Source organism: Apis mellifera, linkage group LG13 (assembly GCF_003254395.2).
Source record: "Apis mellifera strain DH4 linkage group LG13, Amel_HAv3.1, whole genome shotgun sequence".
NCBI classification, from domain to species: domain Eukaryota; kingdom Metazoa; phylum Arthropoda; class Insecta; order Hymenoptera; family Apidae; genus Apis; species Apis mellifera.
In genome coordinates this window covers 10,736,658-10,761,402 of record NC_037650.1, presented here as the reverse complement: position 1 = coordinate 10,761,402, position 24,745 = coordinate 10,736,658, and the positions used below count along the sequence as shown (strand labels likewise).

Below are 24,745 nucleotides of genomic sequence, written 5' to 3'. Positions count from 1 at the left end.
TATAAATATCGATTGAGCCATATTTATAAGTAATTTAAATTTGCGTTAGATGGAGCGAGATATTAGAGTAAGAATATTATTTTTGTTACATCATTGCACCACGTCGTGGCGCTCCATGTCATTCTATTTCTATTTCGTTTCATCTAAAACCTTGCCAGTAACTTAATAAATAAATAAACTTCAATATATTTTTATTTACCAATTTTTATGTTTGTTCTGGTCTCTAGAATCGATCCTCTAAAGAGAAATTGAGAATTAGATTTGTATACATTATTTTCTATACAAAAATATTAAGGAAATATTTATTTCTAATTTATTTCTAAACTTGGCAAAGAAGAGAAAAATGCATTTTTCAAAATATTAAATTTATCATTGCCAAAGGAAATGAATTTATAGATACCAATGTATGCTATTCACAATAATCCAGATCTTTAGTCAGATTCAATAAAATTCGATCTCGAAAGGTTTACAGAGGAGAATATGAAAATAAGGAGTTCCATGATGTTTTTAGTTTTTGGTGATCCAAAAAATTACAGAGTATGAATAAAATAATAATTCGACATTCTTTTAAGCTCAAAATAGTATAATTTAAATTTAAAATAATTGAAAAGAAAGAAAACATTCTAATATATTTTTTTTATTTTTATTTTTTTTTATATATAATTGTTAAATAAACTACAACTCAAAAAAAATTTAAACTCAGTTAAGGATTGGTTTTTGATTAAGTTATTAAAAAAGTTATTAAAAATTCACTTCATTTTAATTTAATAATTTAATTTTCAATATTATAAATTATTCTAATTTAACACTGGATCGAAACTTTCTTTTTTTATTATTTTTTTTTTTTAAATCATTATCATCTTATATTATTTGTTTCAGGCATACATTTCGTAAATTATCAAACGAAAATTGGATTAATAATGATACATACAATACAGTTCATCTTTGTGAAAAAACAAAAAATCCATTATGAGATTGATCCATAAAAAATTCATTTTCATTTTCATAATATGCCCGAAAAATGGATTATACTTAAAAATAATTAAAGAAAATAATTAAAGAAAAATAACGATAGATTTTTAAATTAAGAATTATTAAAAAGTCATTGAGATTCTCTTTTTTTCTATTCTGCTACTCTGTTATTCAATTACTCTGAAAAATGTTAATTTATTTTATAAATGATTTTTTCAAATATTTTAATTGACAAATTTTGAATTATTAGAAATAATAAATTGAGGATTATAATTAATTATAATAAATATCAAGTCACATTTTTTCCCATTTTTTTTATATATTAACAAGAAACAATAATAAATAAATTAAAAAGAAATAAAAAAAATTTTTTTTTAATTTTTCTTTGAATATTTGTACATCTATTTTTGTTAAGCGGAAATAAATGCATAATACGGAACAAGGATTAATTTAAATTGATACTTACAATGTAGACACCCATTTAATTTATCTTTTTTATTACATCATCATTCTCTAAAACAAGAATAATCTCGTGTTACTTACTCCGTTAGTATCAGTTGACGTTCGACCGTGATACGTAATAAATCTCAGGCAGATTTTTCTTTTATCTCACAAGGACTGGACAATTTGCAACAATTTTGTTTCAATAGATCAGCAGTGCATATAAGTGCGTAAAAAATTAGTTTTTGATATAATCATTATATTTCAATCATGCAACGAATAATTATTCTTTCACATTTTTCAAAGATTTAATTTTTCAGAAAATTTAACATGTTATTCATAATATGCAACTGAGTAGAATAATTAAAAAAAAATTATGAACGTTATTAACGATTAAATTATTAACAATTGAAAAATTAATCATCCATTTTTCCAAGAAATTCTATAAAAATCATTATTATTTTTAGATATGCGTCTATTTAAATATATATATATATGTATTATACATATCACTTTTCTAGTTTTTTACTATATTATATCACAATGTTATTTCAATATTGAAACTAAGTTTCGAATAAAAAAAAAAGGAAAAATATAATAATTAAATCTATCGTCAGTTGACAAAATCCAATTTCCCATTTTTTCGTGTGAAAATTGAGATATAAGTATTTTTTTTCAAAATGACATTTATTTATTATTTATTATTTGATAAATAATTTAATAAATATTTATTGAATATATCTTCTTCTGATATTTAGTTTGCTGATATGATAATGCATTTAACTGTATTTAATCTAATTAATAAATTATTATATTATAAATAATTATGTAACAAATGATAATTCTTATCACATTTGTTATATTAATCGTAACCAATATACTTGCAGTGGTAATATATTTATATGAAATATCATATTTAAAATATCTATATAATATATAAAAAAATCTATATAAAATATCTACATAATATAATTCAATGCAAAAATTATTTAATACATATATAATTACTTTTCAAAAAAATAAGCGTTACACAATAGAGATAAGATAAGATATAAATTATGATATATAAGATATATTATATTTCAATTGTTCAATAGTATTTAAATATATACATTTCACTTTTGCTTTGATTTTTATTTCGAATATTATTTCGATCATTATATGATATATATATGATAACTAGTTAACTCATCCACAATTTTTTCAAAATTTTTGAAAACTTTGAAAAATATTGAAAAAAATTTGACAACAAAATGAATGGAAAAATATTACGATGTTTATAAAAAGAAAGGATTAAATCAAATAATATACCAATCGAAATAAAACTTTATTTATTTTAAATTTAGTTTAAATAATGCAATTTGATGATAAAGTGTTCTAGTAATATAACAAAGCAATTACGTTCTTCATAGATACCAATTGTTCAATGTCGCTGAAGATTGACTTCATTGCTACTTCAACCATTTATTTCTTATTTATTTCTCTAAACGTCTCAAACGATCATTGAAGATAATTCATTTTGAATTGAAATTAAAATTTATTTTCATTTCCTCCGTAAAAAATTATATACATCGAAAAAAAATGTGAAGAAATGACTATTTCGTTCGACAATTCATCGAACGAAAGAAAAGATTTAAAATAAACGATATCGATAAATTTTATAGTGTGGTTCAAGGATACAATCCTCCATTAATAGAAATGATTATCAATTACTTCTATCATCAATTGTTTTAGACATTTATTCAATGTAATATGTTGATATTTGTTTAAATTTATTATTCCAATTTTTTTTTTAATACGATAATGATCCAATCACGAACTTAATTACGAGTTAATAAAGAATTTTCAAATATATGTATATATTTTATAATAAAAAGTTAGTATAAACGTGCTTCAATTAATAAAATTTTATTTTATTTATATACAGGATATTTGAAACATGGATTTTTTCCAAATATTTTGCGCCATTTGCATAATGCTTCTTGCGATTTATTACTACTATACCTCAATTTACAACTATTGGAAAGTTCGTGGAATACCTGGACCAGAACCAACTATCATCATTGGCAATTTTATGGAAGTATTCCTCAAAAAAATATCGATAAACGACAAATTGAGATTTTTATACAATAAATACAAGAACGAGCCAATGTTCGGAATATTCGAAGGATCCTCGCCTATTCTTGTTCTCAACGATTTAGATCTGATCAAAGATGTTCTCATCAAGGATTTCTCAATATTTTCTAACCGAGGTTTTCGCATATTTCCAAAGGTATTATATTACATCGAAATTTTTCATTACGATCCTCATCCTTTATCTTGCAATAACATTTATTATTGCCCGTGCATTTTTGCTTATTCACTCAGGATGAGTAATTTGTAAGAAAAAAGAAAGAATATAATTAAAATAATTAAAACAAGCTATTTGAAATTATTCACGAAGTGAATTAATACATTTTATACCGATCAAACGATTGATTGTAACAGTTATCTTATCATTCTGTTTGCTTTCATTTAATTTAAACAATTAATCTTTGAGAAAGAGAGGTTTATTTTTCTAAGGCGGAACCATTGGGAGAGCATCTGTTCGCTTTGGAGACGGAAAGATGGCGGCCGATGAGAGCGAAACTCTCGCCGATATTCACCTCTGGCAAGCTGAAGGAGATGTTCCCGCTCATCATAGAATGCTCGAAAAATATGGAGCCATATTTGGACAAAATAGCGGAGAGGGGGAAATATATCGAATGCCGCGATCTGGCTGCGAAATTTACGACCGACGTGATCGGCAGCTGCGCTTTCGGGATCGACATGAATTCCATATCGGACAAGGACAGCGAGTTTCGTATAATCGGCAGAAAATTATTCACGCCCACGTGTAAGACAATAGTCAGAGATGTCTGCAGGCAATTTTTGCCAGGATTGTACGATGTGATCGGTCACAAGCTTCAAATCGAAGAAGTAAATGAATTTCTCACGAATCTGATCAAGGACACGATAAATTACAGAAAAGAGAACAAAATAGTTAGACCCGATTTTGTCAACACATTGATAGAGCTTAAAGATCATCCAGAGAAATTAGAAACTATAAGTATGTCGTTTAAAATCAATTTCTTTTTTTTTCTCTCAAAAAAATTATAAATGTCATTTCAATGTCTTTTTTTTTTTTTACAGAGCTGACAGATTCGATGATTGCTTCGCAAGCTTTTGTCTTTTTTGTTGCTGGTTTCGAAACTTCTTCATCCACGATATCTCATGCCCTTTACGAGCTGGCGCAGAATCAGGAAATCCAAGACAAGCTTCGCGAGGAAATCAGAGAAGTTTATGAAAAACACGGAGAATTGACGTACGATGTGATTAAAAATATGAAATATTTGGACAAGGTTCTCAAAGGTAAACAAAAATTACGTAAAATTAGATTCTTTTTATTAAATTAATCACTAAATTATCGGTGTAGAAAAAATTTAATTTATGTGTATTATTTTTCTAACAAAGTATTCGTTCTTTCGTGAATAGAAACTTTAAGGAAGTATCCAATAATGGCAATGCTAACCAGAGAAGCGCAGGAAAATTACACGTTTAAGGGCACTAAAGTTACTATCGAGAAGGGTATAAAAGTGTGGATACTGCCGTATGGAATTCAAAATGATCCGGATATATTTCCAAATCCTGATATTTTCGACCCCGAAAGATTCGATGAGGAGGCTGTAGCTGCCAGGCATCCAATGAGTTATTTACCTTTTGGCGATGGACCAAGAAACTGCATTGGTACGATAAGATAAGATAAAATAACGGATTATAATCCGCAGAATTATTTTCCTAATTTTTAATTATCGCTTTTAGGTGCACGTTTTGCACAATTTCAAAGCAAAATTGGTATTATAACAATTGTTCGTAATCACAAAATTGATGTTTGCGAGCAAACTAAGATTCCATACGAAAGTGATCCATTTCAATTTTTGTTAGCACTGAAAGGAGGTATCAATCTAAAAATAAGTAAAATATAAAATTAATATGAGTATTATGTATGTATATATGCATATTAACAAAAGTTAATATGTAAAAGTTATTCAACATATATTAGTTAAAAGTTTGTAAAGTTTAAAAGATAATTATGAGATTATAAAATTTATAAAAATGTTTCAGTATTAGATACAAATTTTTAAGTATATTATATAATTATCGTTACAATAAGAATTATCAGCGATATGATTATTAAATTAATTGAAATAATCAATTAAATTATATTAAATTTAAGTAATCATACTGATTTTTTTATTCGTATCATTAAAAGTATATAATTATTTTTAAAATAAGATTGATATTAAAAATATATATATAAGTATTTTTTAAGATGTATTATAGTGTTAAAATATTTTAAATTTTTAGAAAATAATAGAATCGAAATATATAATATATAAAATATATAATGTATAAAAATAACAATTTCGAAATATCTTTTTATATGATAATAAAATGTACAAAATCGTATTAGAAAACATACAATGATATCATAATCCCAATAATGTTACTTCTTAACATCTGATCTTATAAAATCTAATTTAATTCTGATTACATATGAATCTTAATGTTATTAAGGCAACAATTATCTTCTTAAGTAAGTTATAATTTGTAGGATAATAGAAAATTTATGATTTTTCAAAAAAATTTAATTTTTAAATTTGATTTCTCGTTTAATCTTATTATTAAAAATGTGATATTATTAGAAATATTATAAAATTTTTAAATAATTAAAATCACATTGGTAGAATATTTTATACATAAAAATATTTTCTTTTCTTATTTTAAAACAAAAAAAGTATTTTAAATAAAATAAAGAATTACAATTAAATTAACTATTCTAAACATACGTTCAAGTACAGTTTTAATTAAATTATATTATTTTAAAATTTAATTTAAAAATAATATAAAATTAAACAATTTTAAAACAAAACTTACATAATATTAGTAATTTATTATTTAGTTATTATTTACTTAGTATATGTATCTCTATAAAAATAATATAAAAGTTTATTTATTTCGAACTCAAGTTCGAATAATCCTTCGATCACGATTCATGCGCAATCTATCGGCGTCTAAAAGTATTATGTGATTTAGGATAGTACAAATTAGGAAATAAAAAAATAAACTTTAAGAATAAAAAATAAATCATTTCACATCTTTCTATTTTTTCCTAATTGTACTATCAATTATGAAAATATTCTGTTTTAATATTTATTTTATTTATTTATTATATTTTTATGTTTCTTCTATTAATTTTTTTTTTTATAAAATTAAATGTTTCTGATTTATATTATTCTCTTCTTCCCATGCTTAAATAATAATAACATAACATATCACTATAAGACTATAAATTTGCATAAATTTGCATAAATTTGCTTAAATTGCATAAATTTATGAAGCAAAGTGCGCATTTCTCAATTTAAATAATAACATACTTATGAAATATGATATATCTTAAGATTTTTACTGATATATCGTCACTATGCAATATTTACAATATAATTACGATAAGAAATATATATATAAATCTAATGATTTCTTTAATTTCAAAAATTAAAAAACAATTAAAAATTTTCATAAAAAAAAAGAAAACTATACATCACATTCTAATAAACCATTTAAAATAAAATATGGTTTTATGAAATTTGATTTTGATGAAATTATTTTTAAGTAATATAATGATAATTTACAGGATTAATTAAAATACAATTGATAATTACATGTAGAAATAGACAGAGTTTAAAGAAATTACTTAACAAAATTTTTTTTATTTTATTATTATTAAATCTTATATTATTATTAAATTATTAAATTTTATATTATTTCTTTTCGTTTTTCGATATTCGTTTTCGTAAATATTATTATATTATTGAATAATATCACAGTTCATTCTTATATAATATATTCATAAGTATATCTTCGATAAGTATATCTATAAAACTGTTTTGTAAATTATAAATTTTTTATTTCAACTAAATTTTTTAAATTAAATTTAAAATAATTTTTTTATGCTTTAGATACTTTATTCTAACAATAAATTTATGAAAAAAAAAATAAATAAAAATATATAATCTCTAAAAATAAAATAAAATCGCAAATTTTTATCGAAAACTTATCATATTATCGATTGATGATTAAATATATTAATATATATAAGAATTAATTAATATATTAGTTTTAAAATATGAATACATATCGTCAAAAATAGAAATTTGTCAATGTCATTACAGAAAAGATATATAAAAATATTTTTATTGCTTAATTAAAAAAAAATTCTATATCTAATTCTAAAATCTGATCGAAGAAATATGAAGAAAAGGAATGCAAGAATTTTGAAAACATTTTGGATCACACTATCAGAAAAATATATATACTAATTTTATCGAGTTCAGAAATTTTCTAAGATTATAGATATATGTATTTATGTTCTCAATGCATTATAGCAGAAAAATTAGTGATACTTATATAAATAAGATAGATAATAGCAATTATACAATGGATCATGATTATTAACATTATGTCGAGAAGACCATTATTACGCAATTTTTATTCAATTTCTCGTAAACAATAAATTATCATAAAATACAACTATTATATGACTGATAAACAAAATTTATTCTCCGCAAATTGAATTCATTGAATTCATTAATATTAATATATGCGCATCGTTGTGTTGAATGATGATATTACATTTTTGTTTTATTTTCTTTTCTTGAATTTATAAAATAATTATTCGCTACAGAAAAGGTACGTAATAAATATATATACACGTATATGTTTTCATGTAAGCATTACTTTACAGATTCATCTTTTATGGATACAAACGAAAGTAATATCGATATAATAATAATTATATTAATTATATAAATTATATATAATTATAATTTAATTCGTTTTAAATTGTTTAAAAAGTAAAATAAAAAGTATATATATGCATACTATACTTATCTAGAATTCAGAATTTTTTTTTATTGAAAGTAGAGGTCGCTATCATCGTCGCTACATCAAGGACACTGTATATAATCAGACTCACACTGATATAACTAATTGGAAGAAAACTTAACATTAGTCACTATCTGACGTTCAGTCCTGAAAGACATCTCAGATAAATCTCATTCTTTAAAATTTCTTTTTTATATAAATATCTGTTCAAGTGAGTATATTTTGAATTCTAGATAAAGAACTACTTTTATGATTGTATCATTATTAATTGTTGATATAGATTAATTGAGAAATTCAAAGAAAATATGATTGAAAATTTTAAAGTTAATGAAATTGTATATAAACATTAAGGTAGCATTCATAACGAAATAAATTGAAGATATCTTTAAATATGAATATGATCTATATTTTTTTATAATAATTGTCAAATAATATATATTTATTTCATTATTATAGTCATATCATTTACTCAATTTTAAATTAATTCTGCTTAATTTTAAAATTTTTAAAAATACAATAAATAAAATAATAAAATGAAATAAAATAATTTCCTTCAACACGTAAATGAATGATGATATAAATGAAATAAAATTTTATCAAGAAATCACCTCAATGAGATTAGATATATATGATATCAAAATGTCAATTTATGATATCATATCAAAATTATTTAAATTATACTACGTGAAATCAATTGTATTTAATTCTGAATTAGAATTTCTTTATTGCAATTATTTACATCTCATAAATATTCATTAAATAAATATACTCATAAATAAATAAATCGATATTGAAATAAAAAATAATTTTTCTTCTTTTGAATCAATATTAAAATAATATTAATTTTAAAAGATTTTTAAATTTTTTATTCATTCTTATTTATATATTTGCAATGATCCACTGCAATTTAAGTTATTACGTACTATTACATATATTATTAAAATTACTGCAATTAATTGATTTTTATTATTATTGAAATATAGAAAAATTGATATAACATGGATTACTTCCAAATTCTCTGCGCCATAAGCATAGTGATTCTCACGATTTACTATTATTATTCATCAAAATATACTTTTTGGAAAAAACGTGGCATATCTGGACCAAAACCTATAATATTTTTTGGCAATTTTGTGGATTCCATAATACAAAAAAGGTCAACATCTGAAGCTGTTAAAAAGTGGTACGACGATTACAAACATGAATCAGTTTTTGGGATATTCGGGGGAACAACTCCGCTTCTTGTCATTAATGATTTAGATATGATCAAAGATGTTCTCATCAGAGACTTTTCATTATTTGTGGATCGAGGATTTCATATTTTTCCGAAGGTATTTCAAAATTTCAATTCATAGAATTCTTATATGCAAAAATGATTTCTATGATATCTGATTTCAATAGTAATAAATTAATGTCATTAAAAAAATTTAAATTTGACTTTCACAAGACTTTTTTTTTTAAAAATAATTTAGCATAATATTTTATGTTAATTTTTATGTTAATTTTTTTTTTTTTTTTGTAAATAGATAGAACCACTGTCGGAACATCTCTTCTTGTTGGAGGCTGAAAGATGGCGACCAATGCGAATGAAACTTTCACCGATATTCACATCCGGAAAACTGAAAGAGATGTTCTTCCTTATAATGGAAAGCGCGGGAAATTTAGAGAAATATTTAGACGAAGTAATAAAGAAGGACGAAATGGTGGAATGCCGTGAGTTAGCTGCAAAATTTATGACCGACGTTATTGGCAGCTGCGCTTTTGGGATAAACACAAATTCCCTTTTGGAAGAGGATAGTGAATTTCGTAGAATGGGCAAGAAGATTTCTACACCTAATTTGAAAGTGATGCTCGGAAATATTTGTAAAGAATTTTTCCCACCTTTGTACGAAATAGTCGGTAGTATATTTACATTGAAAGACGTCAATGAATTTTTTATAAATTTGGTCAGTGACACAATGAAATATAGAAAGGACAACAATATAATTCGATCAGATTTTATCAATATGCTCATGCAATTGAAAGAACATCCAGAGAAAATGGAAAATATTGGTAAATATGTATGCATTAATACAAATTCATCAAAGAAAAATCGATTCTAGAAACAAAAAACTGATACGTAAAATTGACATTTTCGTATATCAACTTTTGCCTTCGTTTTATATAATAGAGAATAATTTGTACAGTATATCGTAGTATTATCGATGTCGATTTGAAATCAAATTTCATCACAAATTCTAATTTTCTAAATAATTATTAATAATTAATAATTGCACACTATATCAAACTTGAATGAAAATAATTATTTATTATTATATCAAGAAATTTAATAGCGATTGGAAAAAAATTTATAGTATCCACATTTTATTATATATTTTTACAGAATTAACAAATACTTTGTTAACTGCGCAAGCAGTCGTCTTCTTCGTTGCCGGATTTGAAACCTCTTCATCGACGATGGCATTCAGTCTTTACGAGTTAGCTCAAAATCAAGAAATACAAGATAAATTACGGGAAGAAATTAGAAACATGCACGAGAAAAATAAAGGAGTATTGACATACACAGATGTCAAAGAAATGAAATATTTGGATAAGGTGTTTAAAGGTATCTATTAAATCTATCTGAAAGGAAGAGACTTAAAAAAATTTTTTAAATTTTAAATTTTAAATTCTATTCCAATTAAATTAAAAAATTATTTGTATATTTTGCATAAATATATTCGAAATGAATTTGAATCGAATAAATATTAATATATTTATAATTATTTAATTTAGCTTTTTCTTCATAGAAACCTTAAGGAAGTATCCAATATTGCCGATGTTATTCAGACAAGCGATGGAAAATTATACATTTAAAGATACTAAAATTACAATTCCAAAGGGCATGAAGTTATGGGTGCCAGTGCATGGTATTCATCATGATCCAAATATTTATCCGGAACCTGAAGTATTCGATCCTGAAAGATTCGAGGATGATGCTTTCGCCAGTAGACATCCTATGAGTTATTTGCCATTTGGCGATGGGCCAAGAAATTGCATCGGTACGTTTTTTAATCTATTTATTGAATCGTGCATAATTTTCTTATTTTTTTATTATAACTGATCACACATGTCGTCAGATGATACATAATTTGTAATATTTATATGAAAATTAAATCCATTTTCGATGCAGTTTTATAAATTTTAATTTTAATTTTCGTAATTTCGCAATTATTTTTTTAGGTGCTCGTTTTGCGCATTATCAAAGCAAGGTTGGTCTTATAACAATTCTTCGCCATCATAAAGTTAATGTTTGTGAAAAAACCACGATTCCCTTCAAAGCTGATGAACGTAGCTTTTTATTAACGCTAAAAGGAGGAGTGCACTTAAAAATAACTAAGATTTAATATTAAAATATAATATAAAATATATAAAAAATAATTATTATAATATAAATATATAAAAAATAATTATTATTGTATAATAATATTCATGTTTTTAATTAACTAAATAAGAATTTGATCTCATCTTCAAACTATAATATATATATTTCAAATATTAATTATTATTAATTCAAGTATTAAATTATTATTATTTATAAATATAATTTTTATTATTTTTCAACTTTTTTAAAAATATTTTTTATTTTTGTTATATGAAGTTTTAATTCTTAATTAATATTGTATATATAATATATGATTGATTTATAATAATTTATCGTTTTAATAAAAAAATAATTTCGAAAAAAATTTGGTATTAATTTATAAAAATGATTAAGAAAACAATAATTATGTTTATTTTCGTGTATTATTTTATGTATATTTGAATGTTTTATATTTTAATTAATTTTGTTTTTCGTAATTTTCTTTATTTCCTTATCCTTATTTTTATTTTTATAGTTCCACTTTCAATTATATTTGTATTTATATAATAATGTATAATATAGTATAAAAGAATAATTAAATATTAAAAAATAATGTTATAACTTATACCAAGTATGTCAATTATATTATATATTTTTTTATATTATATAGATATAATATGAATGAATGTTTCAATTACATTATAGTTCGTCTAGTCTCGTCCTTTCTGTCTTCGCCACTAGAGGGACAAATACACGAAAGTCTTCTCGCAACTATTACCTTTCCTGAATTTTTATGTAATAATCTTATTGCTAGTCATAAAATCTAGTATGAATTATTTTGAGGTAAGTTGAGATATATTAGATATTGTAAAGAATTAAATATTTATGAATTAGTGTTTATTCTGTAGTATTTTTTTACTTTTTATTTCTTTATGTCTTTTAATATTATTTGTAATTTTTTTTTGTGTTCTCTAATATATTTAAAATTTTTGTATTATGAAATAATTCATAAATATAATAAAGGTTAATAACTATGAAAAAAAAGCAAACAAAAGAAGATGAGATTTTTATTATTTTCATCTTTATTTAAAAGTTATTAAAATTTCTAAATGATCACGAAAAGGAATATAATAATAACTAATAAAATAATTATAATCTTCTTTACGCGAATATTTAGTTGAATATATGTATGAATTAAGTATGTCTAAAAAAATTTGAGGAAAGACTGCAATCAAACAAATCTGTATTTCTTAATTACATCTTCTTCCCAGTTATAAAACTGGATATAAATCCAGGAATGTAGAGTATAGACGTATAATCTATACAGACGTATAATATAATTATTCTCTTCATAGCCTAAATGCTTAAATAATAATAACATAATATATCACATAAGATTATAAATAAGATATAAATTTACGAAGCAAAGTGTGCATTTCTCAATGTAAATAATAACATATTTATGAAATATGATATATCTTAAGATTTTTACTGATATATCGCAACTATCCAATATTTAGAATATAATTACGATAAAAAATATATATATAAATCTAATGACTTATTTAATTTGAAAAATTAAAAACAATTAAAAATTTTCATAAAAAAAAAGAAAATAATAAATCACATTTCTAATAAATCATTTAGAATAAAATATGATTTTAATTTGATTTTGATGAAATTATTTTTAAATAATATAATGATAATTTACAGGACTAATTAAAATATAATTGATTATTACATGTATAAATAGACAGAATTTAAAGAAATTAACAAAATTTTTTTATTCTTTTTGTTTTTCGATGTAAATATTATTATATTATTGAATAATATCACAGTTCATTTTTATGTAATATATTCATAAGTATATCTTCGATAAATATATCTACAAAACTGTTTGTAAATTATATATTTTTTATTTGAATTAAATTTTTTTAATTAAATTTAAACTAATTTTTTTATGCTTTAGATACTTTATTCTAACAATAAATTTATTATTGAAAAAAAAATAAATAAAAATTTATAATCTGGGGATAAAATAAAATTCGATAAAATAAATTTTTATCGGAAACTTATCATATTATCGATTGATGATTAAATATAATTAAAAAATATTAAGAATACATATCGTCAAAAACAGAAATTTGTCAATGTGTCATTACAGAAAAGATATTTAAAAATATTTTTATTGTTTTAATAAAAAAAAATTCTATATCTAATTCTAAAATCTCGAAAGGTCGAAGAAATATAAGAAATATAAGAAAAGGAATGCAAGGATTTTAAAAACATTTTGAATCACACTATCAGAAAAATATACATACTAATTTTATCGAGTTCAGAAATTTTCTAAAATTATAGACATACGTATTTATGTTCTCAATGCATTATAGCATTAGAAAAATTACTGATACTTGTATGAGATAGATAATAATTATACAAGTCATGGACAATGATTATTAACATCATGTCGAGAAGACCACTCAATTATACAGCAATTATTACGCAGCAATTTTTATTCAACTTCTCGTAAACAATGAATTATCATAAAACATAATTATTATATGAATGATAAACAAAATTTATTCTCCGCAAATTGAATTCATTGAATTCATTAATATTAATATATGCGCATCGTTGAATGCTGATATTACATTTTTGTTTTATTTTCTTTTCTTGAATTTATAGAATAATTATTCGCTACAGAAAAGATACGTAACAGATATATATACACGTATATGTTTTCATGTAAGCATTACTTTACAGATTCATCTTTTGTGGATACAAACGAAAGTAATATCGATATAATAATAATTATATTAATTATATAAATTATATATAATTATAATTTAATTCATTTTAAATTGTTTAAAAAGTAAAATAAAAAGTATATATATGCATATTATACTTATCTAGAATTCAGAATTTTATTGAAAGTAGAGGTCGCTGTCATCGTCGCTCCATCAAGGACACTATATATAATTAGACTCACACTGATATAACCAATTGGAAGAAAACTTAATATTAGTCACTATCTGACGTTCAGTCGTGAAAGACATCTCAGATAAATCTCATTCTTTAAAATTTCTTTTTTGATATAAATATCTGTTCAAGTGAGTATATTTTGAATTCTAGATAAAGAACTACTTTTATGATTGTATCATTATTAATTGTTGATATAGATTAATTGAGAAATTCAAAGAAAAAATGATGCAAAATTTTTAAGTTAATGAAATTATGTATAAACATTAAGGTAGTTCATAGTGATAATTATAAATAATAAATTGTAGAAATTTTTAAATATGAATATGATCTATATTTTTTTATAATAATTTTCAAATAATATATATTTATTTCATTATTATTGTCATATCATTTATTCAATTTTAAATTAATTCTGCACAATTTTAAAATTTTTAAAAATACAATAAATAAAATAATACAATGAAATAAAATAATTTTTAATCTTTTTCATCATGTAAATGAATGATGATATAAATGAAATAAAATTTTATTAAGAAGTCATCTCAATGAGATTAGATATCAAAATGTCAATGTATGATATCATATCAAAATTATTTAAAATATACGTGAAATCAATTGTATTTAATTCTTAAAATTTTAGAATTAAAATTTTTTTTATTGCAATTATTTATATCTCTTAAATATTCATTAAATAAATAAATATACTCATAAATAAATAAATCAATATTGAAATAAAAAATAATTTTTCTTCTTTTGAATAAATATTAAAATAATATTAATTTTAATTTTTTTTTAAATTTTTTATTTATATGTTTGCAATGATCCACTGCATATTTAAGCTATTACGTAATATTGCGTATATTATTAAAAATTACTGCATTAATTGATTTTTTTTGTTATTGAAATATAGAAAAATTGATATAACATGGATTACTTTCAAATTCTCTGCGCCATAAGCATTGTGATTCTCATGATTTACTATTATTATTCATCAAAATATGCTTTTTGGAAAGATCGTGGCATATCTGGACCAAAACCTATAGTATTTTTTGGCAATTTTGGGAATTCCATAGTGAAAAAAAGATCAATATCTGAAACTGTTAAAAAATGGTACGACGATTACAAACATGAATCAGTTTTTGGTATATACGAGGGAACAATTCCGGTTCTTGTCATTAACGATTTAGATATGATCAAAGATGTTCTCATCAGAGATTTTTCAATATTTGTGGATCGAGGATTTCATACTTTTCCGAAGGTACTTCAAAATTTTAATTCATAGAATCTTTATATCCCCAAAAAAATTTAAGTTTGACTTTCACAACTATAAAAAAAGATTTTTTTTTAAATAATTTAGCGTAAATATACCTAAATTTTATGTTAATTTTTTTTTTGTAAATAGATAGAACCATTGACGCAACATCTCTTCTTGTTGGAGGCTGAAAGATGGCGACCAATGCGAATGAAACTTTCGCCGATATTCACATCCGGAAAACTGAAAGAGATGTTCTCCCTTATAGTGGAAAGCGCGGGAAATTTAGAGAAATATTTAGATGAAGTGATAAAGAAGAACGAAATGGTGGAATGCCGTGATTTAGCTGCAAAATTTACGACCGACGTTATTGGTAGCTGCGCTTTTGGGATCAACACAAATTCCCTTTTGGAGGAGGATAGTGAATTTCGTAGAATGGGCAAGAAGATTTTTTCACCTAGTTTGAAATTGATGATCGGAAATACTTGTAAAGTATTTTTTCCATCTTTGTATGAAGTAATCGGTAATATATTTACAATGAAAGACGTCGATGAATTTTTTATAAATTTAGTCAGTGACACAATGAAATATAGAAAGGATAACGATATAGTTCGATCAGATTTTATCAATATGCTCATGCAACTGAAAGAACATCCAGAAAAAATGGACAATATTGGTAAGTATGTATGCGTTAATACAAATTCGTCAAAGAAGAATCTTTGAAGAATCGAAATAAAAAACTTTTCTAGAAATAAAAAACTGATATGTAAAATTGATATTTTCGTATATCAACTTTTGTGATTGCCTTTGTTTTATATAATACAGAATAATTTGTACAGTATATCGTAATATTATCGATATCGATTCTTAAAACAAATTCCATCACACATTCTAATTTCTAAATAATTATTGTGCATATGTGGAAATATCAAAATTGATTAACAATAATGAAAATAATTATTTATTATTATATCAAAAAATTTAATAGCGACTGGCAAAAAGTTTACAATATCAACATTTTATTATATATTTTTACAGAATTAACAGATACTTTGTTAACTGCGCAAGCAGTCGTCTTCTTCATTGCCGGATTTGAAACTTCTTCATCAACGATAGCATTTGGTCTTTATGAATTAGCTCAAAATCAAGAAATACAAGATAAATTACGGGAAGAAATTAGAAAAATGCACGAGAAAAATAAGGGAATATTGACTTATACAGATATCAAAGAAATGAAATATTTGGATAAGGTGTTTAAAGGTATCTATTAAATCTGTCTGAAAGGAAAAGACTTAAAAAAAATTTTAAAAATTAAATTTTATTCGAATTAAATTAAAAAATTATTTGTATATTTTGTATAAGTATATTCGAAATCAATTTGAATCGAATAAATATTAATATAATATTTATAATTATTTAATTTAGCTTTTTCTTCATAGAAACCTTAAGGAAGTATCCAATATTGTCGACATTATCCAGAAAAGCGATGGAAAATTATACATTTAAAGGTACTAAAATTACAATACCAAAGGGCACAAAGGTATGGGTGCCAGTGTATGGTATTCAACATGATCCAAATATTTATCCGAAACCTGAAGTATTCGATCCCGAAAGATTCGAGGATGATGCTTTCGCCAGTAGACATCCCATGAGTTATTTGCCATTTGGCGATGGGCCAAGAAATTGCATCGGTACATTTTTTAATCTATTTATTGAATCGTGCATAATTTTTTTATTTTTTATTATAACTGATCACACATGTCGTCAGATGATACATAATTTGTAATATTTATATGAAAATTAAATGCATTTTCAATGCAGTTTTTTTATAAATTTTAATTTTAATTTTCGTAATTATTTTTTTCAGGTGCTCGTTTTGCGCATTATCAAAGTAAGGTTGGACTTATAACAATTCTTCGCAATCATAAAGTTAATGTTTGTGAAAAAACTACGATTCCCTTCAAAGCTGATGAACGCAGCTTTTTATTGGCGCTAAAAGGAGGAGTGCACTTAAAAATAACTAAGATTTAATGTTAATATAAAAAATAATTATTATTGTATAATAATATTCATATTTTTAATTAACTAATAATAACTAATATTTGATCTCAACTTCAAACTATAATAAATACATTTCAAATATTAATTATTATTAATTCAAGTATTAAATTATTATTTATAAATATAATTTTTATTATTTTTCAACTTTTTTAAAAGTATTTTTTATTTTTGTTATATAAAATTTTAATTTTTAATTAATATTATATATGATATAATATATGATCGATTTATAATAATTTATCATTTTAATAAAAAAATAATGTCGATAAAAATTAGTCATTAATTTATAAAAATAATTGGAAAAGCTATAATTATGCTTATTTTCGAATATTATTTTATGTATATTTGAATATTTTATATTTTAATTAATTTTGTGTTTCTTAATTTTCTTTATTTCTTTATCCTTACTTTTATCTTTTCAGTTCCACTTTCAATTATTTTTGTATTTATATAATGATATATATAATATAACATTAAAAGAATAATTAAATACTAAAAAATAATGTTATACTTACGCCAAGTATGTCAATTATATTATATTATATAGATACAATATGAATGAACATATCAATTATATTATAGTTCGTATTATATTATAGTATAGTCTCGTCCTTTCTGTCTTCGCCACTAGAGGGACGAAAACACGAATGTCTTCTCGCAAGTAGTAACTTGTCTGAATTTTTATATAATAATCTTAATGCTAGTCATAAAATCTAGTATAAATTATTTTGAGATAGGGATATAGTAGATATTATAGTAAGTTAAATATTTATAAAATAGTGTCTATGTTGTGTGTTGTATTTTTTTACTTTTTATTTGTTTATGTATTTTAATATTATTTGTAATATTTGTTGTATTTTTTTTTTAATGTTCTATAATATATTTAAAATTTTTGTATTATGAAATAATTCATAAATATAATAAAGGTTAATATTTACTATGAAAAAAAAACAAACAAAAGAAGATGAGATTTTTATTATTTTCATCTTTATTTAAAAGTTTTTAAAATTTCTAAATGATCACGAAGAAGGAATCTCTAATAACTAATAAAATAATTATAATCTCCTTTATGCGAACATTTAGTTGAATATATGTATGAATTAACTATATGTGAAAAAATATGTGGAAAGATTGCAATCAATCAAATCTGTATTTCTTAATCTTACATCTTTTTTCCAGTTTTATATCAGGAATGTCTACATCAGACAATCAGACTACAGACGTATAATCTTCTGACAAGTTAATGGTAAATATCTTTCTTCTTCCTATCATTACATTCAATTTTACGTTAAGATGAAGATTATGAAGATTATAAATCATTAATACTAATCTATAAATAATATCGTTAACTTATTTATTAATTGATTCGATTTAACATAATTGATAAATTAAGATCTAGTTAAATAAATTTTTTGCGTAGTTTATCTTACGTTTATTTATATAACCAAACTAATATTTATTTAGCAAAGTTAAATTAATATGATATTATAAATTTATGAGTTCTATTTCTTATTTAAGTTAGTTTAACAAAATTACATACTTTATATTACTAACAATTACATACTTACTCTTTATGAATATAATTAAAATTCAGTTTGTTTATTTTTTAACGAATATGACTGAAAATAATATATAGTTACAAAAATACATTGTAAAAAATTTATAAAAAAAATTTTTTACTTTTATTTAAAAAAAAGTGATTTTATTTTCTATCAGTGTAGAATATTTTTTTTTTTTCATTTTTGAAAGATAAATAATAGTTATACTAATATTGAACTGAAAATATAATTGACATATAAAAATATTCTTTACAGCGAGACTATAAGAAATATATATAAGAAATATATAAGAAATAAAATAAGAATATATATAAGAAATAAAATACGTAGAAATTAAAGAATAAATAAAAAAATGTTATAAAAAAAACAAAGAATACTATATCGAATCATAAATTTATTCCTCTCTCTTTTTAACTCTCTCGTGTAAATTTTTTCAAAAAATATTGATCTCATATGAAGCAAAGAAATTTTCTACAATGAAAAAGCCATCATTATGTAAAGAATTTTGTACAGATTCTACATTATTATATCAATTTATAAAAAAGTTTTATTTATTGATATATTTGTTTAATAATTTAACACCTATCTCCCTGTTATCTTGTTAAATGAAGTAAATATCAATATTTGATTTGTCATGCAATACATCTGTAAGTGGGGATTAAAAAGAAATCAACAAAGTTGATGATATAACTGAATGAGTATTTTATTTTATCATGGAAATTAGCAACTCAGCAGAATTGTTTTATATTTCATCGTGAAAGGATCTTAAAACATCTATTTAAAGAAACTGTAACAATTACTTGTGATTTTATTTTTATCCTGAGATAGCATAGTTATTTATTTAATTAATTATTTAATTTAACAAAAATTTTTCGAAAAATTAATCGAATAATACGTTTGTTTCTTTTTATTTCAATGAACGTCGAGTGTAATTTTAATTGAACGTATGTATTATAAATATTTTATGCATCTACGCATTATTTATTATTCTTTACAAATCAGCATCTGCCATCAGCATTTATTGAAAAAGAAAAAATTGAAAAAGATATTAACTATCAGTTTCTCAATCACAAGAATTAAGATTTGACTTAATTGATCTTTATATAATTTATTTTATTATTATATTTATTTAAAAAGCTTGATGCAACATGGATTATTTTCAACTTCTTTGCGTCATTGGAGCGTTACTGTTCGCGATTTATTATTATCTCACTTTAACCTTTGACACGTGGAAAAATCGTGGCATACCTGGACCAAAACCTACGATCTTTTTTGGCAATTTCCAAGAAGTAATCCTCAAGAAAATATCACTGGCCGAGAAAACGAAACAATTGTATCAAGAGTACAAGAACGAGTTAGTTTTTGGAATATTTCAAGGAAGAACTCCTATTCTTGTTATTAACGACTTGGAAATGATCAAGGATGTTCTCATCAGAGATTTCAGCGTATTCCCGGATCGAGGAATTCATGTAAATCCCAAGGTATTTATAATTTTATTATTTATTATTACATATTTTTATATTCATCATAAGACATGTATGAAGAAAATTATGATATGCTTTGATATCGATTCAATTTTTTCACTTTGTAAATTATCGCTCGAGATAAAAAAAAATTTAACGGCATAAAATAATTTAAAATAAAATAAAATTTAAAAGAAAGATAAAAAAAACAATATAATTTAATTTAAAGGTAGAACCAATATTTCAAACTCTCTTCTCGTTGAAATCTAAAACGTGGCGACCGTTGAGAATGAAGCTGTCTCCAGTGTTCACATCAGGCAAATTAAAGGATATGTTCCCCCTTATACTGGATTGCGCGAAAAATTTAGAAGAATTCGTAGAAAAAGTAAGGAATAGCGGGGAACCGGTGGACTGCCGTGACATGGCTGCAAAATTCACGACCGACGTGATTGGCAGTTGCGCGTTCGGGGTGTGCATGAATTCTCTTTCGCCCGAAGGGAGCGAGTTTCGTCGGATGGGGGAACAACTTGGAAAATTCAGCTTCAAAAAATTGGCCAGAGATTTCACCAGGCTGTATATGCCATTCTTGTTCGATATAATTGGCGGTTACTTACAATCGCACGAGGTTAACAACTTCTTTATAAATCTGATCCGTGACTCGATCAAATACAGACAGGAGAATAACGTGTACAGGCCAGATTTTGTCAACACGTTGAAAGAACTAAAGGAACATCCGGAAAAATTGGAAAATATCGGTAAGTGAAAAATGTGGAGGGAGAAATGTTGAAAGTACAAAATTCCATTATTAATATGAGAAAAATTAACATTACTTAAAAATAAAGATGAACGTAACGAATGAATATTTATTTATTTAAAACGTTTCGTTGGAACAAACATCTGTCGTTGAATTCTTGATTATTCAAATTTTATTACGACTTTAAATCTTCCAATATTTATAATCGATTTGAAAAATATGCAATAAATAATATATATATATATATATATATATATATATATATATATATATATGCAATTATATTGATATGTAATATTAATTATAAATTTGTAAAATAAAATCAAATATTTTATTAGAATTAACCGATGCGCTTCTCACTTCGCAAGCGCTCGTCTTCTTCCTCGCTGGATTCGAAACATCTTCGACAACGATTTCAAATGCTCTCTACGAGTTAGCTCAAAATCCGGAAATGCAAGATAAATTACGGAAAGAGATAAAAGAAGTTTACGAGAATAATGGCGGGGCATTGTCATACACAGACGTGAAAGAAATGAAATATTTGGACAAGGTGTTTAAAGGTGTGTAAATAAATAAATTGTATTGAGATTAATTTTCAATATAATCTGGTTAAAATAGAAAATAATAATAAGTAAATTGTTCATCATATATTTGATATTATAGATGAAGTTATTATTAACAATAAACAAATATTAATATCCTAACAGAAACATTGAGAAAGTATCCAGTATTGGCTGCACTGAGCAGACAAGCGACAGAAAATTATACGTTTAAAGACACTAAAATTAAAATATCGAAAGGGACGAGGATATGGATACCAGTATATGGAATTCAACACGATCCAAATATTTATCCGGAACCTGAAGTATTCGATCCTGAAAGATTCGAGGATGATGCTTTCGCCAGTAGGCATCCCATGACTTATTTGCCATTTGGCGATGGGCCAAGAAATTGCATCGGTACGTTTTTTAATACAAATCGTGCATAATTTTCTTATTTTTTTACTAATCATTTGTTGATCATGTATCTCCATATCATAATATTTATATATATATATGCAAATTAAATGCATTGTTTTAAAATTGTTTTCAGGTGCTCGTTTTGCTCATTATCAAAGCAAAGTGGGTCTTATCACGATTCTGCGTGACAACAAAGTTGAAGTTTGCGCCAAGACTTTGATACCGTATAAATCGGAACCGCGAAATATCTTGATGATACCGAAAGGAGGAAAAGTAGAGTTGGGAATAACGAAAGTTTAATTATTAACATTTTTCATATTTATCTTAAGAAGAAGATATTTTTTAAAAAAAATGTTCAAGAAAAAACAATCTAATTGGGATTTTTACAATCTAATTGGGAGATCTTAATTCGCAATAATTAATATTAAGACGAATGTTTAACTGTTTAAATGTATTTTTCATCTCGTTTTGTATTTGCTGGAAAGTTCTTAGAAAAAAATCTTTTTCGAAAAATAAATAGAAATATATAAATTGTTATAACTCTATTTCGTATAATTATCACATAAATTATGTAATATTAATAATTATAATATAATATACTAATTATTGGTAAACTTGTATAAATAATATTACAATTTTATATATATTATACATATGAATATAGAAAAAAAGATACGTTAATAATATTATATATTGATATGTAATGCCTTATATGATTTCGATACAAATTTCGATAACAAATTATAACACAGTTATATAAGAATAGTAAAGTTTTTTTTTTTTAAATTTTTATATAAAATAAGATATATATGAGATAATATTTCACGTAAGTTGAATGTAACGTAAAACACAATTATTTCATTGAGCAATAAATATATAAATGTAACTACTTTTTAGAATTTTAAATTAATTTGTACTTTTTTATTAACTTTTATAATTTTTTTAATATATTGACTTTTAAAATAAAAAGTTAAATATTGCTAAAAGCTAGTAAATTTGTATTGAGCAATGCAAAACAAAAACGAGAAAATATATATATATATATATATATATATATATATATATATATATATATATATATATAAATATGATATGAATTTAATTTATTAATTCATAATTAATACTTTTAATGAATTTGAATGATAAAAAAATATACATGTATTATGAATTTAATGAATTTAAATGATAAAAAAAATATACATATATCATGTAATAATAAATATATAATAAAGATAAACATATCTAGTTCAAATGTTACGTAATCTATTTATCAAATCATATTTATTTTTGTAATTATTTATTATATCACACACACACACACACACACACATGAGTGTATATTTTATTAGGTTATAAAATAAAAATAAAAAAAGATAGGATAAATATTTTTTCTATTCTTAAGATAGACTTATCAATAACGTTACTTCAGTAGATATTTGAAATGTGCAAATAATCAAAAGAAGATAGAATGTTATGCGTAAAAATTTAGAATAATATTTCCGAAAATTCATACTCTCGATATGCGTTTTCTTGATAACAATGATGTCAATTTCTTGATAACGAGTGTCATATGACCATTCTACAATTACATCTTTTTTATTTTTTTACAAAACAAGAATATGTAAATATTATTACGAAATACGTTATGAGGACATTATATGAAATTTCGCGCGAATATCGTGAAATTTTTCAGCTATCTCAATTCAATAATAAAAAATTGTATATTTGACACTTTGGATTTTTGTTTTCATTCATCATAATGCATATAATCACAGATTCTTTTATTTTTAATTTTAATATTCCTTTAACTTTAACAACATAAGAACGTAATAAATCATTTCCAATAACATTATTTTTGCGAAATCAAACTTTGGTTTTCAAAATTAAAAATTTAACATACATTGAATATCAATGAGAAAAATATAATGTAACACAATTTTTATTCATTCCAGAACTTTCTCTCCCCATATATCAATTATTAATAATGTTGGACTAT

General features: G+C 23.1%; 4 protein-coding genes across 5 annotated transcripts; all 4 read left to right on the top strand.

Moving 5' to 3' along the window:
• The first annotated feature begins 1,521 nt into the window (after window positions 1–1,521).
• LOC551028 (cytochrome P450 6a14-like) lies at window positions 1,522–5,744 on the top strand. The gene is given in 6 exon segments (NM_001365199.1): window positions 1,522–1,639; window positions 3,341–3,685; window positions 3,976–4,501; window positions 4,585–4,803; window positions 4,927–5,178; window positions 5,254–5,744. Coding segments are annotated over 5 exon segments (1,494 nt in total). The 5' UTR covers window positions 1,522–1,639; window positions 3,341–3,352; the 3' UTR covers window positions 5,418–5,744.
• A 2,596-nt stretch (window positions 5,745–8,340) lies between these two features.
• LOC112939925 (cytochrome P450 6a13-like) lies at window positions 8,341–11,767 on the top strand. Its single transcript, NM_001365200.1, has 6 exons — window positions 8,341–8,587; window positions 9,360–9,707; window positions 9,903–10,428; window positions 10,760–10,981; window positions 11,166–11,417; window positions 11,599–11,767. Exons 2-6 carry the CDS (start codon window positions 9,375–9,377, stop codon window positions 11,760–11,762), a joined length of 1,497 nt encoding a protein of 498 aa, NP_001352129.1. The 5' UTR covers window positions 8,341–8,587; window positions 9,360–9,374; the 3' UTR covers window positions 11,763–11,767.
• A 2,925-nt stretch (window positions 11,768–14,692) lies between these two features.
• LOC726690 (probable cytochrome P450 6a14) lies at window positions 14,693–18,058 on the top strand. The gene is made up of 6 exons (XM_026444749.1): window positions 14,693–14,829; window positions 15,612–15,959; window positions 16,104–16,629; window positions 16,992–17,213; window positions 17,393–17,644; window positions 17,821–18,058. The coding sequence occupies exons 2-6, from the start codon at window positions 15,627–15,629 to the stop codon at window positions 17,982–17,984; spliced, it is 1,497 nt and encodes a 498-aa protein (XP_026300534.1). The 5' UTR covers window positions 14,693–14,829; window positions 15,612–15,626; the 3' UTR covers window positions 17,985–18,058.
• A 507-nt stretch (window positions 18,059–18,565) lies between these two features.
• Window positions 18,566–23,289, top strand: LOC727598 (probable cytochrome P450 6a13). 2 transcript variants are annotated; one of them, XM_026444747.1, is made up of 7 exons: window positions 18,566–18,770; window positions 19,194–19,260; window positions 20,707–21,054; window positions 21,266–21,791; window positions 22,129–22,350; window positions 22,498–22,749; window positions 22,883–23,289. In XM_026444747.1, the coding sequence occupies exons 3-7, from the start codon at window positions 20,722–20,724 to the stop codon at window positions 23,047–23,049; spliced, it is 1,500 nt and encodes a 499-aa protein (XP_026300532.1). In that variant the 5' UTR covers window positions 18,566–18,770; window positions 19,194–19,260; window positions 20,707–20,721; the 3' UTR covers window positions 23,050–23,289. The 2 variants fall into 2 exon arrangements, with proteins under 2 accessions (XP_026300532.1, XP_026300533.1); XM_026444748.1 differs by lacking the exon at window positions 18,566–18,770 and having other exon boundaries at window positions 19,238–19,260; window positions 20,711–21,054.
• Window positions 23,290–24,745: the final 1,456 nt, after the last annotated feature.